This window comes from Larus michahellis, chromosome 4 (assembly GCF_964199755.1).
Source record: "Larus michahellis chromosome 4, bLarMic1.1, whole genome shotgun sequence".
Classification (NCBI taxonomy): Eukaryota; Metazoa; Chordata; class Aves; order Charadriiformes; family Laridae; genus Larus; species Larus michahellis.
This window is the reverse complement of record NC_133899.1, coordinates 74,727,119-74,744,344: the sequence shown is the minus strand read 5'-3', so window position 1 is coordinate 74,744,344 and position 17,226 is coordinate 74,727,119. Positions and strand designations below refer to the sequence as shown.

Sequence of the window (17,226 nt, the reverse complement as noted above, 5' to 3'; positions counted from 1 at the left end):
ATTTTTTTGCTCTATGTTCCTGCACACAAGATGGGAGCTCCGTGCATAACAGGTCCCAGAAGCGGATAGGAGCGGCATGGAACACATGGCATGCATTTGAGGAAAGCTGGTTTATTTGGAAATCTAACAAGAAGGTCTTGCAGGCTGTCATCATTAGAGTCAGGAGGCAGTTCTTTGATAGACAGTGAGAAGTGACAGCTTGTAAATAGCAAACCTTGAAAATGTGGCTCATCTGTGATGTAGAGAGTGCAACAGTAAGGGCTGAGACATATGAGTGATGTTCTGGCCAAACGCAAGTGACACAAGTTTGCATAAATCAGGACTAGGGCCCTTCTCCCCATAATACTGCATGGCTGAGGGTGTCAAAGTCTGACAGACTAAGGAGACAAAGATGAAGCACAGGTTTTGTAGTTAAGGGTGCACTAAGAGTGTTGAGGACAGCTGTGCCTATGGAGCCTGTGAAGCAGACGGTGGCTAGGCCATGAGCTAGGGTTGGGACTCCAAAGAGTAAAAGCTCCTGGTAAGCCACAAGGTGGAAATAGGAGGGGATGCAGTTGCAAAGACCAGCTGCAGTCGGATACACGTTGCCGGCCCACGCAGATCCTCTGTGTATTCTACAAGAGCAGAGGATTAAATATTGATGCTTGCCTGCCACTGCTGGCAGACAAGGCAGTCCCAGCAATGGGAGAAAGGCCTAAGAAAAGATCAAGGGTGAAAAAGAATGAAGTAGCATGAGGGTCAATAGCCTTGGGACTGGAAGAAATAACGTCTGGAACTGTAACTGGAAGAGATGTCATGCCTTTGGAAGACAAAGGAAGGACGAGTGATGGAATTACGCAGCAGATGATGCACAATCCTAAAAGAGAGGAGGTAATGAACACAGAAAAGTACTACCACCACAGAGACCACTGACGACCAAGTCAGGTGAATGGCACCTCTAGGGAGCAGAGACCCTGACCCATGGCAGTAAGTCAAAGAGGCAAGAACAAGGGAACAAACAGCAGTGGGACTGAATGGGTCACCAGTACAGATTCAGCAAAAGGGTCCAGCTAGAAGCCAAAAAGACAGACAAGCTGAGAGCTCTGTAAATTCAGAGACCTCATTATGGAGGCCCAAGTAGAGAAAAGAGAGCATGGGAGTGATTTTGGATCATGTGACAAACAACTGATTTATCCTGCGTGCATGAAGCCGAACGATAAGTAGCCAAATTGTTGAGGGAGATGAGGGACTATTAGAAGAAAGGGGAATATTGAGGACAAAGAGCATAATAAGAGGCTTTTTTAGGGGCCTCTGAGATTTGAGAGCAACGTTCTTTTTTAAAATTGACAAGGTTTCTGAGCAAGGACAGTTGGAAACAGTCCCACACTTGGAGGGCGGAGAAAGCTCAGGTCCCATGAAGGATAATTTCTGTCACCAGCAGTTTGTTGTAGACTTCACGTTCTTCCACAAAGGCTGATGTTCTGCCAATACCAGAAAGTTAAACTGCCTGACTGTCACGAAGCCATTGCAGACTTGATTCTTGCTACAGCCACATTCATTTTGTGGTCACATTTACAGTCCTGTGTTGCTCCCGTCACTTATTAAGTGATAAAATTAGACAAGGTTGCCTAATTGATTAGTTCTGTTCCTAGTTTCAATAGGGAACAATGCCCTTATGGCACGCATAAACAATGCACAATTACAAACTAACAGTGCTTATTTTGGGTCACCCAGACTAACTTTAAAAGGGGGTAATCTGTAGAAAAAGGCAGCTACTGTCTTGAGTAGCAGTAACTTAAGACACCTTGACTTGGACACGTCAAATCACTTGATCCTAGGGCTGGCAGCTGTGAAGGGGCAAGCACCATGGGATGCAGTTGTGCATTATCCCACCTTACGGCATAAGGTGACAGTCGGGTAGCAGTTCTGGGGACACACATACAGTGTTTGGCAGAGTTGCTCAAACAAGCAAAAGCTTGTCAAATGCCTCTGAGGATCTAAGCTCCTGCTGCTAAACATTTCGAGGAATACTGACAATAACGCTGCTGTTTGTTTCACATGTTTCACGTGGGAGGCTCTGTCTCCCGAGATGTCAAAACACATTTTTTTCCCCTCCCTTGTTAAAGAGAGAGAAATCACTCCCCTATTGATTACCTGCGGGGTTCTGAAGCGGCTCCTCGGTTCCCAAGAACTCGGGACACACGGGCTGCTCAACACAACGATGCGGCCAAAGGTCGTGCCGCTGCCAGTGGTTTTCCCAGCCGAGCAGCACCGCACGGCACTGAGGTCTCTCTGTTGTATTCATGGAATGCAACGCTGCCTGCAGATAGCTTTATTTTTGTTTTAACAAGTAATTGCTGCTCTAGCATGGGGTATCTGGGGCTGGTAATTAATGTTATACACAAAGTTTCTATCTTAGCTCAATAGAAATGTAAGGAGTTGGATTCTTGTATGTATTTTACAGGCAATCCTGGTATTGAAGGCTAAGGAGGCCTTATTTTCTTTGCCAAATTCCTGCAAAATCAGCCAGGCTGGAATAGGGTTCATGAAAATAAACAGACACCCAATCCTTGTTGCAGACAGGTTTTAGCAATTCCTGGTTTTCCAATTTTGTGAATGTGATGGATAACTAGGGACAGGGTAGGGGTGAGTTTTATACGCCTTTTTCCTCTATCACTGTAAAAAGTGGTGAATAAGACAGCTTCATTCTAATACCATGTTTAATGGGTGGTTTGGATTACTTCAGCAGTAATCCTCCAGTATGGTTTGATCTAACAGAATCAATGACTGGGGTAGAGAGAGATGGGTCAAATTTTGTTCTCAGTTACCGTGGTCTAAATAGACATGAAAGGCATTACACAGCAGTAAAAGTGAGCTGAATTTGCTCACTTTAGTGAAGCTAATGCGTTTTCTGCATGCCTCTCGAATTACTGCCTGGTTAGTTAAAAGGAGAAGTGCTCAAATATTGATCACAAAGATGTTGGGGATGAAGCAACATTTTAAAAATTAATGCCTATTTCTCATTTCCTAATGATCCCCACCTGTAACTGTACCAGTCCTGGTTAGTAAGGAGTGTAATGCAGTTCAGGGTAACTTACATCCTAAACTATTAGAATTTTAGTCATGTTTAAAATCACTTTGTACGCTTTCATAGTCTTCAGTCACAACACGCAGAAGTCACCTGCTTGTGTTTCTGATCCTCTTAAGGTTTGAAACACCACTGAGAAGGGCTGTGATTTTGGTTAGCTGAAGGTATTAAAAAGAAATCAATAAAATGTTCTAATTTGAAACAGCTCCCTGACCTAGAGGCTTAATACGACCGCAGAATGGGTCTAGTGCTTTTCCTCTACCGCGGGTTGCACGTACGCAGCTCAGCCCAACTCCTTTAGCAGTAAACTGAACTGATCAGTCATGGACCAAAATGACAACTTCCTCCTTAAAGACGGGCCTGATGGACTCTGCTTTTTCCTTGTTCCCAGTTACTTAGGAATTGTATGCTTCTGTTAAAAAGAGGGAAAACATTTCTCAAGGCACAAAGGCTTCAGAGAAGAAAGTCCCCCGAAAAAGGTGCTCAGGACTTTCACATTTGAAGAAGAAATACAGTAATCACCACTGTATGCACGCTGGGTCTCCATCCTCCCAGTCAGTACTGCCCTCTGAAATGCCATCTAAACGTCGTCCTGTTTCTGGAAAAACTTTTTTCCCCTTCTTTAAGCAAAGGTTGCCATACACAGTCATACGTTGTCAACTCAGGGTGGGAATGGTCTCTATCTAAGCTAATTGTAGGAGAAATGAAGAACTATGCCAGAGCTTAGGTCTCTCATGTCTGAGCCCACTACTTTAACCACGGTGCCATCTCTCTGCTCAAGCTCTGAGAAATACTTTTGCAAAGAAAGAAGTGTGAACGCAGAGAGGACAGGGGAGAAGGACTCATGATTTCTCCTACTGTCATGTTTTTCACATGTCATGCTTTCTTCTGAGGCTGCTGTTTCCCATCCACGCACAGACATAGCCCATAGTTCAACCAATGACTGATGTCTTCTGGCCCCATTAGAAAAGCCAGTTATGAGACACTGCCCTGTAATGGCAATGTGGTTACCTCTACTGTGGGGTTTCGAGGGCTGCCTCTGAGGAGTCAGAATGCAAACAGCAAGCCTGGGCTGGGACTTTCCTTTCAGAAAGTCTCCTGTATTGCCCTAATCCTCCTATCAGTGATTACACTCTACTGATTAGGGATGTAAGGGATAACAATTATTACTGAACACAAAAAATAATACTTGGCATTTACATAGCGCTATTCAAGTGCAAAGTGTTTTACATAATTAACCATGCTGGGATTGCCTTTGCTGCACCACTGCAATACTCTATTCCTAAGTAGTTTTGAAAGATACATGTGAAAACCAATTATGCAGAGCAGTAAAAATGGATCAGTGGAGCTCTTTGCTTTTCTCCTCAGTGCCCAGCACCGGGAGCACGGAGACTTTAACACTGTGGTACCGCCAAGACAGCACATGGTAATTTCATAGTTGCCATGTGAGAAAAGAGAGTGATGTAACATGACGGTACATGGCTTGCAAGATGGCCCTTTCCTATTATCTTTTGGGCTCCTAAGACCTAGCTAGCATTAGGTTAATCTGAAACTTATAGAATGCTCTTTTAACCTGTAACAGGTTTCAAGGCCAAAGGAATCATCAAGACAATTGAGCATGATCGACAGATCATGCACTACACAGACCACAGACTATCGAGTCTTGCCTCAAACCCAAGCTTGTCACTGAACAAGACCACTTCTTTTAGACAAAACCCCCTGTCTTCACTATAGGGAAAAAGAATCCACCATCCTGCTGTACAATGGCACCCTACTATCAGATATCTGCATCTGGAGTTTTCAGCTTTTGGATCAATTACAGAGCCCTTGCCTTTCAAAACCCTTTTCCCCTCCTGCTCTGTTTTTAAGGATTGCAATCACACCACTACTTCGTATCTTCCTCTTTTCCTGGTTATATAAAGCTTTTAAAATTTCTCATCATAATGTAAATTTCCAAAATTCTCATTACTCTTTTACATATTTTCTGAATCCAATCCAACTTATGAACATCTTGAAAAAATGTGACTAGGTGAACTAGACATAGTATATATTATTACACCTATTTTACAGAAAGGGGAGCAGAAGCATGGGGTTCCTATCCACTAAGTCCTCCAAATAATGCTTTTTTCCCCGACCTTTGCTATATGCTTTTAACAGTCCTTGGGGTGTCACTGAAACCAGATTAATATTTACTGCAAACACCTTAATATTAGTAATTATTACTACATTTTTACCAGTCGGAGTTAAGTTAGTGTAAAAGAGTAAAATTTCTAATTCTGTTTGATATAAGCAACGATATAAAAAATTGTATCTACATTTCACATGGCTTGGGCCAGCACCACAAAATGCATTTGGGAATGCAATTGATGCCTTCTCATATTTGATCATAGCATTGGAAGAGAAAAACATTAACAATATTGCAAGATGCTGAGGCCTTCTAAAGGTAACCGAAAGAACCTTCCACATGCAGTTGTTAGGATGCAGGACTGGAAAGCTTATTAGCTGGTTTGCTGGACGTGAGCTGTTTGTCTTTCACACACAGCACTGTTGCTGCCAACCGACTGCACTCAATACAGGCTGCTCCCACAGCCCCGAGGATGCACATGGAATTTGGCCAACTACTTCTTTTGTTCTTTTAGTGACCCCGAATTTTCAATTTCTCAGACCTTCGCTTAGCAGCCTGCTGCTCCTGCTATCTTGTACGGTACAGAAGAGTATATGGGAATCTTGACACTGCCAGACTGAAAGATATTTGGGATTTCAGCCCAAATGCCAACAGAGGAAGTAAAGGGTAAATGAGCAGGCTTATCGTATCAGAACATGGTAGGTAGCCCATCCATCATCTCGAATATTTCAGATAATCTTGGAAGCATTGTGAGAGGTTATCGTCTTTGGCCAATTTAAGACATTTTTGGCCAAGGCAATACTAAAGCCCTGCCTGTCTGTTCCACGCTAGCACCTCTGGAGAGGAGAATTTGAGAAAGCTACGCAAGATATTTTGAGTGAAGTCAAGGCAGTACAAGTCCTTCTTTCTAAAGCAGAAGAAAAATTGGAGCACTTTTCCTCATTCAAGTTGCAGAGAAAATCGTATCAGAAAGATCACCCCCAAGAGAACTGACCGAACTGAATATGAAAAGAGAAGGACAGAGCTAATAAACCTGAACTGTTAGTGACGGTGTTTCCTCAGCAAGCCAGACAAGGACAAAAGGAGGAAGCCAGCTACAGTGTTCACTAGTCCCTTATGAGACAAACACTGGCAGAATGCTGTCAGAGAATCAGAAAGATGCAACAGTGGCGGCAACATAGCAAAAACCACTCCCAGCCCATCTGTGATAGAGGATGATTGAATTCTGCTGGGAAAAACATACTGACTGTAGAAGGAGGTTGTAAACACCATGGCCAGTTTCCATTTTGACCACGTTAGTGGAAAACAACAATGGCAATGAAAGGAGACAGGACAGAAATGAAAAGGTATTGAAGTGGTTCTTTGTTATTACGCTACGGCTCTTCATTCCAACAAAAGCTGTCCCTTTGACTTTAAAGAGAAGGTACTGCTTGTTTCCTGTCTGACCATCTCCTTCACTCTCCACACAGCGCAGAACTATATGATATTTAGGTGTCAACACAACATGAATTTTTAAAAGACATAAGCCACCCTGGACAAAGGAGAAAATACCATTTGTTACAAAAACTAGAGAGTTTAGTTGCTAATGTACTGACTGGGTGGGAGGAAGAGGTTGGCTTGGGATCTGGAGGTTTGATTAGGTTCACACCCAGAACGTGCTGTTACAGAACCCTGAGGGTAAAGAGAAAGGGAAAGAAAAGCTGAGACTTACATCTGTTTGAATGATGCTCCATGCATTAGTTAGGCCAATATTTCCATCGGTCCCATACAAATGAAGCCCTTTCTTCAGATCCCGCTGAGCGTACTTGTCAATCTAAAACCAACAACAAAAGACAAAAACCTCAAAATTTGCTTAGTACCACATTTCAGAATCAAAGTGCACAGAGCAGGGAGACATTTAACAACAGTCCTATACTGAAATGAATAAAAAGTTAACTGACGTTGCCCAAAGCCTTTCTCCAGTAGACTGGTATCTATTACAGGTATCTGCATTTTGTGAAGAACATGGGGAGTTCCTGTTCTCAGTTAATGTTCATATTTTCCGTCACAGACCTCCAGAACATCTTTTCCCTTCTAAACTAACCACCAAAGTACTAGAGAGAGATTGGATTCAGTTGAATCATTCTTTTTTTTTTTTTTTTGCAAATGCGACCTATATACGAAACATACCACAGCATTTCCTTTTAGCTTAATGTCTTTAATTGCGACCAAGTACCCCTCAGCATCTTCCACGTGTTTCCTGGAAGAACAACGGTGGCATTAACATTGTACTGATGCTCTGAATTGTGTTTATTAGATTGGCTAAGATACCCCGCCTCTTGCAGCAGGATGGACATGGTTGTATTGAAGCAGCAGGGGATGGGCTATCCAAATATCCTGTCCTATCAAGACAGACAGGATTTAAGAATTTACTTACTAAATGGAGCTGCTCTTAAATAAATGCATTTTTGTTCATTTAATGAAAGTACAAAGTTCTGCTTTAGAGGCTTTTGCAATTGAAGATGGTACTTTCTTGTTGAGAGTCTCTGCTGGGAAAGCAGGCTATTGTTGGATCCACCGGTCACCACCAGCTAGTATCCAAAATGATTGTAAGTGCCTCTCACAGCCCAACCATACATACACATTTCTACAGAATCAAGCAAACACAAAAAAGGAAGTAAATAATAAATGGATTTTCATGGTTTTTCTGTTGTAAATGAAAAGCACTGGATAGTGCTGCTCAAATATGCCCGTACACGCCCCGCTTCCCGGGGTGCTTGTCAATGTCAGTGGTCTGTTCGACATCAGAGGTACAGCAAGAAGGGCGAGCAGACCTGTCCCATTTTCTTCTCCATCAGTCTGCTATAAATCTGACTGCAAAATACAGTGCCACTTTGAGATCTTTCTGCCACAGCAGTCAAAAAGAAAACCAAAATGAAATTCACAACTTGTTTCATGGGGACGGTCTCTTCCATACCGGACAAGAGACAGACATGGTGTGTTCTCTAGTGATTGCCCCTCTGACATTAGTCATTCCAGCTGAGAAGGGTCTAAAATGAAGTAACCAATGCTAATTTTCAGTTAACAGAGGGAACAAAGATATTCTGCTTCTACCATACACTTGGGTTTTCCTTCTGCTTTATTCAGTCATAAGTGTTTTCATTTGCTCCTGGGCAGGGGGGGAAAGTGGAAGGAAAGCATCTTCCACAGTGTAAAAGAGGAATTTTCAACCGACTACATCATAATTATCATGGGGTAAATGTAAAGTTACTAAACAATATGACTCCATGAGAAACTATGACCTCAGAAGTTCATCATGTCCAAGAAATCTCTGCTGTATGTGCAAAGGGTTGAGCTTGGTCTCTCCGCTTCTTCTGTTTCCTTCCCAAATGTTTGCCACCATCGGGCTGAGCCACTAATAACACAGCTTTGGGGCAGTCCAAGAAAGATGTACAACTTAATCTCAACGCCTTAGCTGTCCCACAAGCACTTTCTTGTGGATGACTATCTTGAACAGTAGGTGCTGCGCTCCCACTGTAATTACCGTGTAAGCTGCTTTTGACTTTACACAGAGATTATACATAGTCACTGGTACGTTAATTAGAAGAGAAAACCAAAGCTGAAAGTTATTATTAAATTTGGAATTAGCTGAGAAAATTACAGGCAATAAATGAAAAATTTATATGTGCGTGGGATTCCTAGCATTCATTTAAGAATTAGATTGAACTGTTTTTCAGCTCTTCACTAACCCTCAGCTTCCTGTGTCTCAAACAGACCTGCTGTGGTCTGGAGCAGAGCCATCAGCTAGGATGGAAGGGCACGGTTGTGCTGGTAGTCTGAGAGAGGCTTTGAAATTTAGTTAGTGCCTTACAGAGATGATGAGGTAAATTCATTGCTGAAAAACTAATTCTTATTCAGAATGGGACAGAGGTGGAGAGGAGCAGCATAGCTGAGGGCAGGTGGGGACAGAAAACTAGATCTGTTGCCTTGAAGATGAAAGGAAAGGTCTGTTTGGAACATTAATTTATCACATCTGAGGAAATCTGCCCTGTAAAGTGAGAGAGCTATGCATCAGCCTGCAGTTCGTATCACCACTAATCTGGAACAAGAGAGATAACGTCAAATGAAACAGTGATGCTTATCTGAAGGGCAAATGCCATGCTACCAAAAGGATGCAAATTGCAAAGCTTGCATGTCCTCACTCAGATTTTGCTTTGCAAACCAATGCAGTGGCTCAGCATGGTAATCCCTTTCACCAGGGCTCACAGGCTGCCCTTGTTAATGCAATCTTCATTTCCTGTTTGACATCAATAATAATAATAATTTAATAACTTATGATCAACATTTGTAAAGTATTTCAAGATCACGAGCAACATTTTGTTACTACACATGGTCTCAAGGAGATTTTCTCACCAAGCATTCCTGCTCTTTCTTTTACCTGCAGAAGACGCACTAGCAAGCAACCTGCTGAGGCAAAATGAAAAGCAAGTCCTCTCTTCCTTATAAAATTAACCACTTTTCCATGCACAAAGAGTGCAAGACCTTTATACTGGGAACACAACTGGCAACAGACTTCCATATTTCAGGATCTGAATAAACAGCAGAGTATTACTCAAGAAAACACTGCATGACCAGTGCTCTCACTAGTATTTCAAAAAGCCTCAACGTCAAGTCCCTCAACATTAAGTCTTGCACACTGTGTGACCCATTACTATTTGTTGGTTTAAAAAAAATGTGCCTGTTTGAATCTTGCTTGGAAGAAGATATAAGCTTTTATAGTCCCACACCATGTGGGATCTCCTGCATCTCTATGCAGGTTGCAAATCTGAAAGAGACATACGCATGCCGTGAAACAGTATCTCCAGCTTTCTTTACTCTTTTATTTCATGTCTACTGACATGGGAAGGTATCTGGAAATCTCACAGAATTTTATACATATACACACACACACAGAGCTTTATATTTATTTGAGTGATTGTAAATGTCAGGTTTTAGACTGCTCTCCTTTACTAAAGTTTCTAACTGATCTTCTAACCAAGTGTGCTGTAAATGCACCAACGAGTGCTATTCTCTGAAAAGCAGCTATTTTAAAACATCTTTTTCACAGAGCTACTCCTTAAAGCATTCACGGTCTCCTTTTTGCTTACGCTAGGGTCAAAAAGGTCTTCATCATCCCCTACAAATAACCTTGTACAGCATGACTGAGTCTGTAGCCCTTTGGCACCAGGAGAAAGGGGAAGCGGGCATCGGCCTTCGGTCTCCTGTCACTTGTGCCTGCAGCTGAGGTACAGCATGAAGTCCCCCACTGTCTGTGTCTCCCCTATTTCTAGAGAGTTACATACAGCCTTTTTTATTAATGTGTTATCTTGCATGAATAATCAGCCTTGATGCAGAAGTAGCCTTGGACTTCTAAGAGCACAGATGATGTGAAACATGACCACTTCTCTCATTCAGGCTGCGAGGAGTTCAGTGTCTACGTGCAGTCCTATTAAAAGCACATCGACCTCTGCTTGAATAACCTGTGTACAAGGTTAAAAGATGGATATTTTTTCCCCTAATTGAAGCCCTGCTTGAAGCGCTAGACATATGATTCCTACTGGCTTTGACCAGAGAGGGGTACGTAAAACTCAGCACCTATCTGTGGAGCATAGCTGGCAAATGCTCCTCCAGGTCGTTCTGTTTCCTTCTAACCTCAATTTTGTTTCTTCCTCAAAATATTTTTAGAATAGCAGGAACTTTTCAATATGCCTTTATTCTAATTGTATATTTGATTTAAATGAAAACTCACAAAACACCCCCAGCTGTCTCCTCTGCCTTCAATTTGAGTTTTTCACAAAATGATCTTTCTGAAAATGAAATGCTGTGCCACAGTGATTCATCACGTCTCCTGACAAATGATCCCACCCTGCATTCACCAATCTGTCAGCTTCTTGTTTGTCTCTCTGCTACCACTCCTCAGCCAGGCAAAATGTCTATCGCAGAACAGGGACACTAAGTACTATATTAAATATTCTGCAATTTGAATCTGCTGCATTCTCCCATACGCAAGCCAGGCCCTTCACAAAGCACAACTCTATCTGGTGAAGGAGCACAATGAAGCGTAATAAAAGCTCTCAGCAGGCAAACCGTTACTCTAAATGAGATGCCTATTTTTAGTCATGTGTACTACCAGAGATTTCTTAGAAGAAAGAGTAAGAACCTTTCACCAATCTGGAAGGGAAGCAGCAGGAAATTCTTTTCCTCCTTGGGATTCATGGGTCAACAGATGAGAGGAGTAAGCCTCAAGCTGGCACCCCATCCATGTCAATTCCTATGACTTCTGGCTTCAGCCACATTGGAGGCTTGCTTATGCTTATCAGTGCCATCAGATTTCAGTGGTGTTTCTACTAAGATAAGTTAAATGCATCCTGTTGCATAGCGTGGTAATCCACTACAATCCACGACTGCAAGAGAACCACTTCTTAGAGTGGAGCATGTATCTTACTACCACTTTAAGGTAAGATCCTGTTCCCACTGCAACTTTCTCACTTAGTTCCTTTACGCCCTAATTTGGCTCTTAAATCTCTCATTGTCCTATAAAAAGGCTTTCTCAAAAACATATACTACTCTAAGGTAGACAAGTCATGCAGAGAGTTTCAGGCAATGAAGGAAACTCAGTATTCGAACTAGAGAAGAGAAAGCTACAAGAGATGCAGCAGGACTGGAGACAAACTGCCACAGAGGTCAGGAAAAGTGGCTGGAAGCAGCTGATGCAGAGTGAGAGAATGGGCAGGGATCTATCTGAGCCTCATCTAAATTACAACTGTGACAAAACATCCCTTAAAAAAAAAAAATCGTACTTAAGCCTGCGTATAAATTCAGGCCAAATTAAAAAGTGGTTCCTTCTTAATCTGTATTCCCTTGAGACAGCTACTTAAACTGTAGCAATTTACATGTAAGTCTTGTTTTACTGTCAGCTTTGTCCCCTTGTTGCTTCTGAAATCCGGAGCCTTCAAGCAGAATTGTGGCTGGCTGACAAGCCCAGCTGCAGAAGCGAGCATCTTTCAAGAGGACCAAGAGCTGTCAGACTCCACCTTGCCTCCTTGAATAAGACAACCTAGGAATAATTGAGGCTGAGATAAAAACTGTGAAACAGCGGCAACCACAAAAACCCTGCTTAGCACAGACACAGGCACACTAAAAGCACTACATAAACATTCTGCGCTGCAAAAACCCAGCCAGGCTCGTAATTATTTCCATCCCTGTATTACAGATGGGGGACTGCAGTAGCCGCCTCTGTTCCTGGGGATGGTTTGACAGATCTCTCACTCTCTGTCTATATGAAAGGCTTTGGAGTTTATCTACTTACAGTTAAGGCATGAAACGTAAGACAAGTACTACTCCCTGAGAAGCCCTGTCCTGTAATTTTGCCGCTGGTAAGGAGGAGGAAATGCTTTGGAGCAAAACTTCTTGGGCAAACAAGAAAGCTGCTATCTGTGCAGAACACGGGTATTGTCAATATTTACAGCTAATATGATGCAAGACTTTGATTAAACTGAAACTCTACCAATACTGAAGAGCCAAAGTCCTTCCATTGTTCCAGTACGCTGAGAGGGAAGGTGGCTTTGCTGTAATCCTCTCTGGAAGAAAGGCCAAAAGAAGGCTCTTGCGGAGATCCTTATTAACTCCTTTTCAATTTGCTGGCAGCGTGAGATGTCACTTAGATTCTGGCACAGCCTTTAGGCAAAGGCCAGAGGATGCCAGCAGTGTCTCCAGCTTTCTAACCTGCAGGTAAATGGAGACGTTTCATTTCAAGCGTCAGTGCTTCCCTACCACACCACGAACAAAAAATCCACCCAACAACGCCCCTAAACTGGACAAAGCTGAGAAGCTTTGCTGAAAGCAGCGTTTCAATATAGGTAAGTAAATATTCTTGACCTTTCTGGTGATTGTTCCCACCTACCTCTCTGCCTCTCCACCAGAACAGAAGAGGCTGTAAGGAAATGAAAAAATATCCAATAGTTTCCCACCGGGCAAAACTTTTAATTAAATGCCTTGATAATCATTCTCTACAAATAGCAGGGAGCGGGAAATCGAATGTAAACAGAAAGTGCCTAATCTATAAGGTCATTTGTGGGAGCCCTCTTGCCTGCTAAGAAAAGATGAGATTGATTGTACCAACAGGTAAGGCTTGTTTTAAATGAGATGTCCCCAAGCCTGTCTATAAGAAGCTGAGAGCAATACTTGCTCTCCTCACCAATGAAATCTTCCTTATACCACCTGCCTATAAACAGAAATCTTGTAAGATTTTAGTAAGAGACATTGCCTGAATCTTGCTGAAGTCTGGCAGTTAAGGGACAATATACTAATTTCTTGTCAGCATCTCCAGGATGCTCTGCTCAGCTCTGTGGGATTCATTCTTCCTCCCCAGATATGAAACAACACCAGGACTTAACATTTTGTTGTAATCATTTTCTTAAACACAGCAAACCACTTGCTTGGTGAATTCTCTTTTCCTAGTTTGACTGCAAAAGCCTACATCAGGAGTTAAACATTTTATGGCTCTTCCGAACTTCGGTAAGTTACTTGAAATGCTTATTGGCTCTAGCAGTGTTTGATACCAATAGAGATGCACTGGCACTGGCTGTGTAACTTCAGAGGAAAAGCGGAGACTACAGGAACAGAAGACCATAGGAAACGGCCTGGGAGCGGGAAGAAGAATGAACATTTCTGAAGCATGCTGGCTTGGGTCAACTGAGGTGAGACCTTTCGGCTGTGCCATAGGCTTCCTATGTAGTCTTGAAAAGTCACTGTTTCTCTTGTGTTTCAGTTTGCTATTTGTTAAACAGACATAACCTGCCATAAAATTAATAATATAATTTGGAGTAGGTATTTGAATACCAAAACCAACGTGGGACATGAAGTCCTTTACAGAATCTGAGAGAAGGCATGGAGTTACTAACCTGAGAGGGTCAGTAGCCCTTCTGGCACTGAGAAGGTAAAACTGAGGTTCATCAGGAAGCAAAAGGAAGGACAAGTACATCTTGCATTGGCCTGGAGCAGGCAGCTGGTGAAATCATAAGAGAAAGAGTCTCCCACTATGTGGTCTGACAAGAACCAAGAAGTCACAATGGTTTTTATAACAAAAAGCTAATAAGAAAGTCAAAGAACTTGGGTTCTTCAAATCAGTTTTTCCTGCATCCATGGTTTGTACATACAATTAATTGCAGTCTCACTCACTGTCCTCCACCCACAAGCACCTGCTTGTGCTCAAAAGCAGCACTGAGGCCCCTGACGCGGCAGACAGCTGAGGCTGCAAGAAAGGAGGCACTGAAACATTCCCATACTATTCATACTATTTAAATGCCAATGAATCCCCACAGCAGCTTTAATGCTGCTTTATTTTAAACAAGAGATCACAAGTATGACAAGTCACTACGCTCTGCAACTCAAAGTTTTTCATGCAAGAGAAAATTCAAATGTTTTCAGCAAACTGCACCTGATTTTGTCCCAACGATTCCTTTAAAGTCCAAGGGAGAGGCATATATTGTTCCATATAAAGTGAATGTTTAGCTTCCTATCCTTGCTGCTAAAAGGAGGAAGTATGCTTTTCTGTAGCCAGAGAGGCCACTGCCACCTAGTCTGTTCTTATGCACAGCAACAGCTGAGTAACTTGTGCATCAAGTCCCCAAGCTTGTTTAAATAAAGTACATCATAACTAGCTGAGAGATACAGGCTCCAAATGTTACGGTGCAGCTATGCCGCATCCTTTGCTTGCATACAGAATGAAGCCAATAGCACAGCTGACCACTTATTTAAGAGGATGCATATGTCCAGCTCTCTGTCTTGTATGGCACACTGTGCCTGGGCACTTCCCAACGAGATAGTCCTAGACCTGCTTAAAAAAACTCAATTCTTGCTTCTTTTTAGTGGAGCTAGGAATAAAAACTTTAGACGTGAATTCTTGGCTTCCTGCTTCTTGTTTCGAAGGAGTTTGAATGCTGCAGCAAACATGGGGAAAGTGCTGGGTAAAACTAGGCAGGTAAATCAAATCAATTACATACACAAAAGGCTGACACTGTGAATTAATTACCAGGCTATTAAGTCAACTCTTCGTGGGCATCATGCATTTTGAGTGACAAAAACCTCACCAGCATGTTGGAGGAATTTCAGGTGAGTGAACACTGAAGTGCATATTTTTTGTGACATACCTAATTATTTACACAGCATTCAGGATACATCTTATGCTGATGGAACCTTTTGTTTACATATAAGTAAGCTCTTTTTCAGATTATTAAGCTGGTTGGGAAAAAATGATAGTAACATCCTCAACAGCAGTGACACCAGCAAAGTTGGGTACCACTGTAACCTAACATTGCCATTTCTTTTCCAGAATGAAACTCCCTTTGTCGTAGGTTTTCTCCATATACTTGCTCCAAAGATGACTCACACAAACGAGCTTCTCTCCCCTTTCTCCAGTTATGTATCCCAGTTATGTACCTCACCAACTGCTGCTCTCAGCAATGCTCCTCTCTCTTCACACATCAGCCTTGTGTCCCACAGATCTCACAACCATTCCTCAAAGCCCTCGGCTCTTTCCTGTGCCACCCTCCTACTCACCCGAATCGTCTTTCCCCAGACTTGGTCCCGTAAGAGTCATTCCTTTCCTGCATGTCCCAGTAAATGGTAATTTTGCCTTGATCTCTAGTGGCTACGGGACCGCTCCTGTGCCAGGGTGTAAAGACGCCTCTGAGCTACGCTCATGTATTGAAATCCCATGTACACTGAATCCAGGCCAGCAGAAAAGGGAAATGCTCATTCTTTCAAAACGTATGCTTATGTTGAGAATATTCCCAGGATATCTGTATTCAGCCCCTTTGCCTTTTTTTTTTTTTAATATAATCACTTTCATTTGTCCTCAACAAACATCAGTATAACCACAGATAAGAAAATTGGGAAGGATGCTAATTAACACGATACATGCTGTTGAGCCTTTGTTTGCCAAGAGACATGAAAGGTGGGTTGCATTTGTGTTTCAAGTGCTAACAACCTGTTATCTCCATCTATACAGACAAAAAAAAAAAAGAAAAAGGCAAAAAAACCCCAACCACCTAGGGATGCACATGTCAATAGAGCTTGAGATCCAATTAGCTGCCACACAGGCTTCAGGATGTGCAGAGGCAAATCAAAGCAGGGAGACAAGCCACTTTCCTTGTAGCGACTAATGACCATTGTGTGATTATATATTAGGCAGAACAGTGACATTGGACACAGACTCCTTCGCAGATGCTGTGAGCTGGGCAAGGGGAAGCCAGCAGTTTACTCACAGAGATGAAGGACTTGGCCACTTGCCCACTAAGCCATTTGCTGCCGCCCTCCCACAGGATCAACCTTTGCTTCAATTATTTACAATACTCATTTACTTAGTTTAAAGGTGAATGAGAGAGCTTTCAAATAAAAGAGAGCACTACTAAAATACCAGGGGAGGAGGGATAGCAAAGGCAAACCATACCCTACGCTCCCACTGTGGTAAGAGAAGATGAATGAGTCCCACAAAGCATGTAAAGTGTGGTCTCTCTGCAAATCCAGTTATCCAAATAATTTCATTTCCTCTTAAATTCACAGCTTCGGTACAAAAATATAAGCCAAAGTACATAATTTTTCCACTGTGAGCGTCAAAACAATTACACCCTAACTAGATCAGGTCTTTGGTGGCACCTGAACCTTTCTGGGGGCCATGGGAAAGGCACACAAGCTCCCCATGGTTAATCACAGCATTGGCATTGCCACCTCTTGGTGGCAGAGCTGCTCTGCTGAACACAGTGCTGTCAGCTCCACCAGCAACTAGTAGCAACCCGGGCAAGCTGTAAAGCAAGTGAGGGAGAGGGCTGTGTCCTCAGGGGAAGAAATTTTCCTGATTTCTTAAAACAAGGGGAAGAAGGGGAAGAAGGGGAAGAAATTTTCCTGATTTCTTAAAACAAGGGGGAACAAATGTGTGCTCATAAGCGGCCTTTCTCTGTGCTGGAACTAAAAGACCCATTAAAACCCAAACCAAAGCAAACCAGCCCACCGAAGG

The 17,226-nt window shown here is 42.6% G+C and overlaps 1 protein-coding gene across 17 annotated transcripts in view; it reads right to left on the bottom strand.

The window, feature by feature from the left end:
• TSPAN4 (tetraspanin 4) overlaps positions 1–17,226 on the bottom strand; it is a 457,483-nt gene that overhangs the window by 7,380 nt on the left and 432,877 nt on the right. For all 17 annotated transcript variants that reach the window (XM_074585644.1, XM_074585632.1, XM_074585638.1 and 14 more), the window contains one exon: positions 6,904–7,005. In XM_074585644.1, the coding sequence (XP_074441745.1) occupies positions 6,904–7,005 (102 nt within the window). The remainder of the gene's footprint in view (positions 1–6,903; positions 7,006–17,226) is intronic.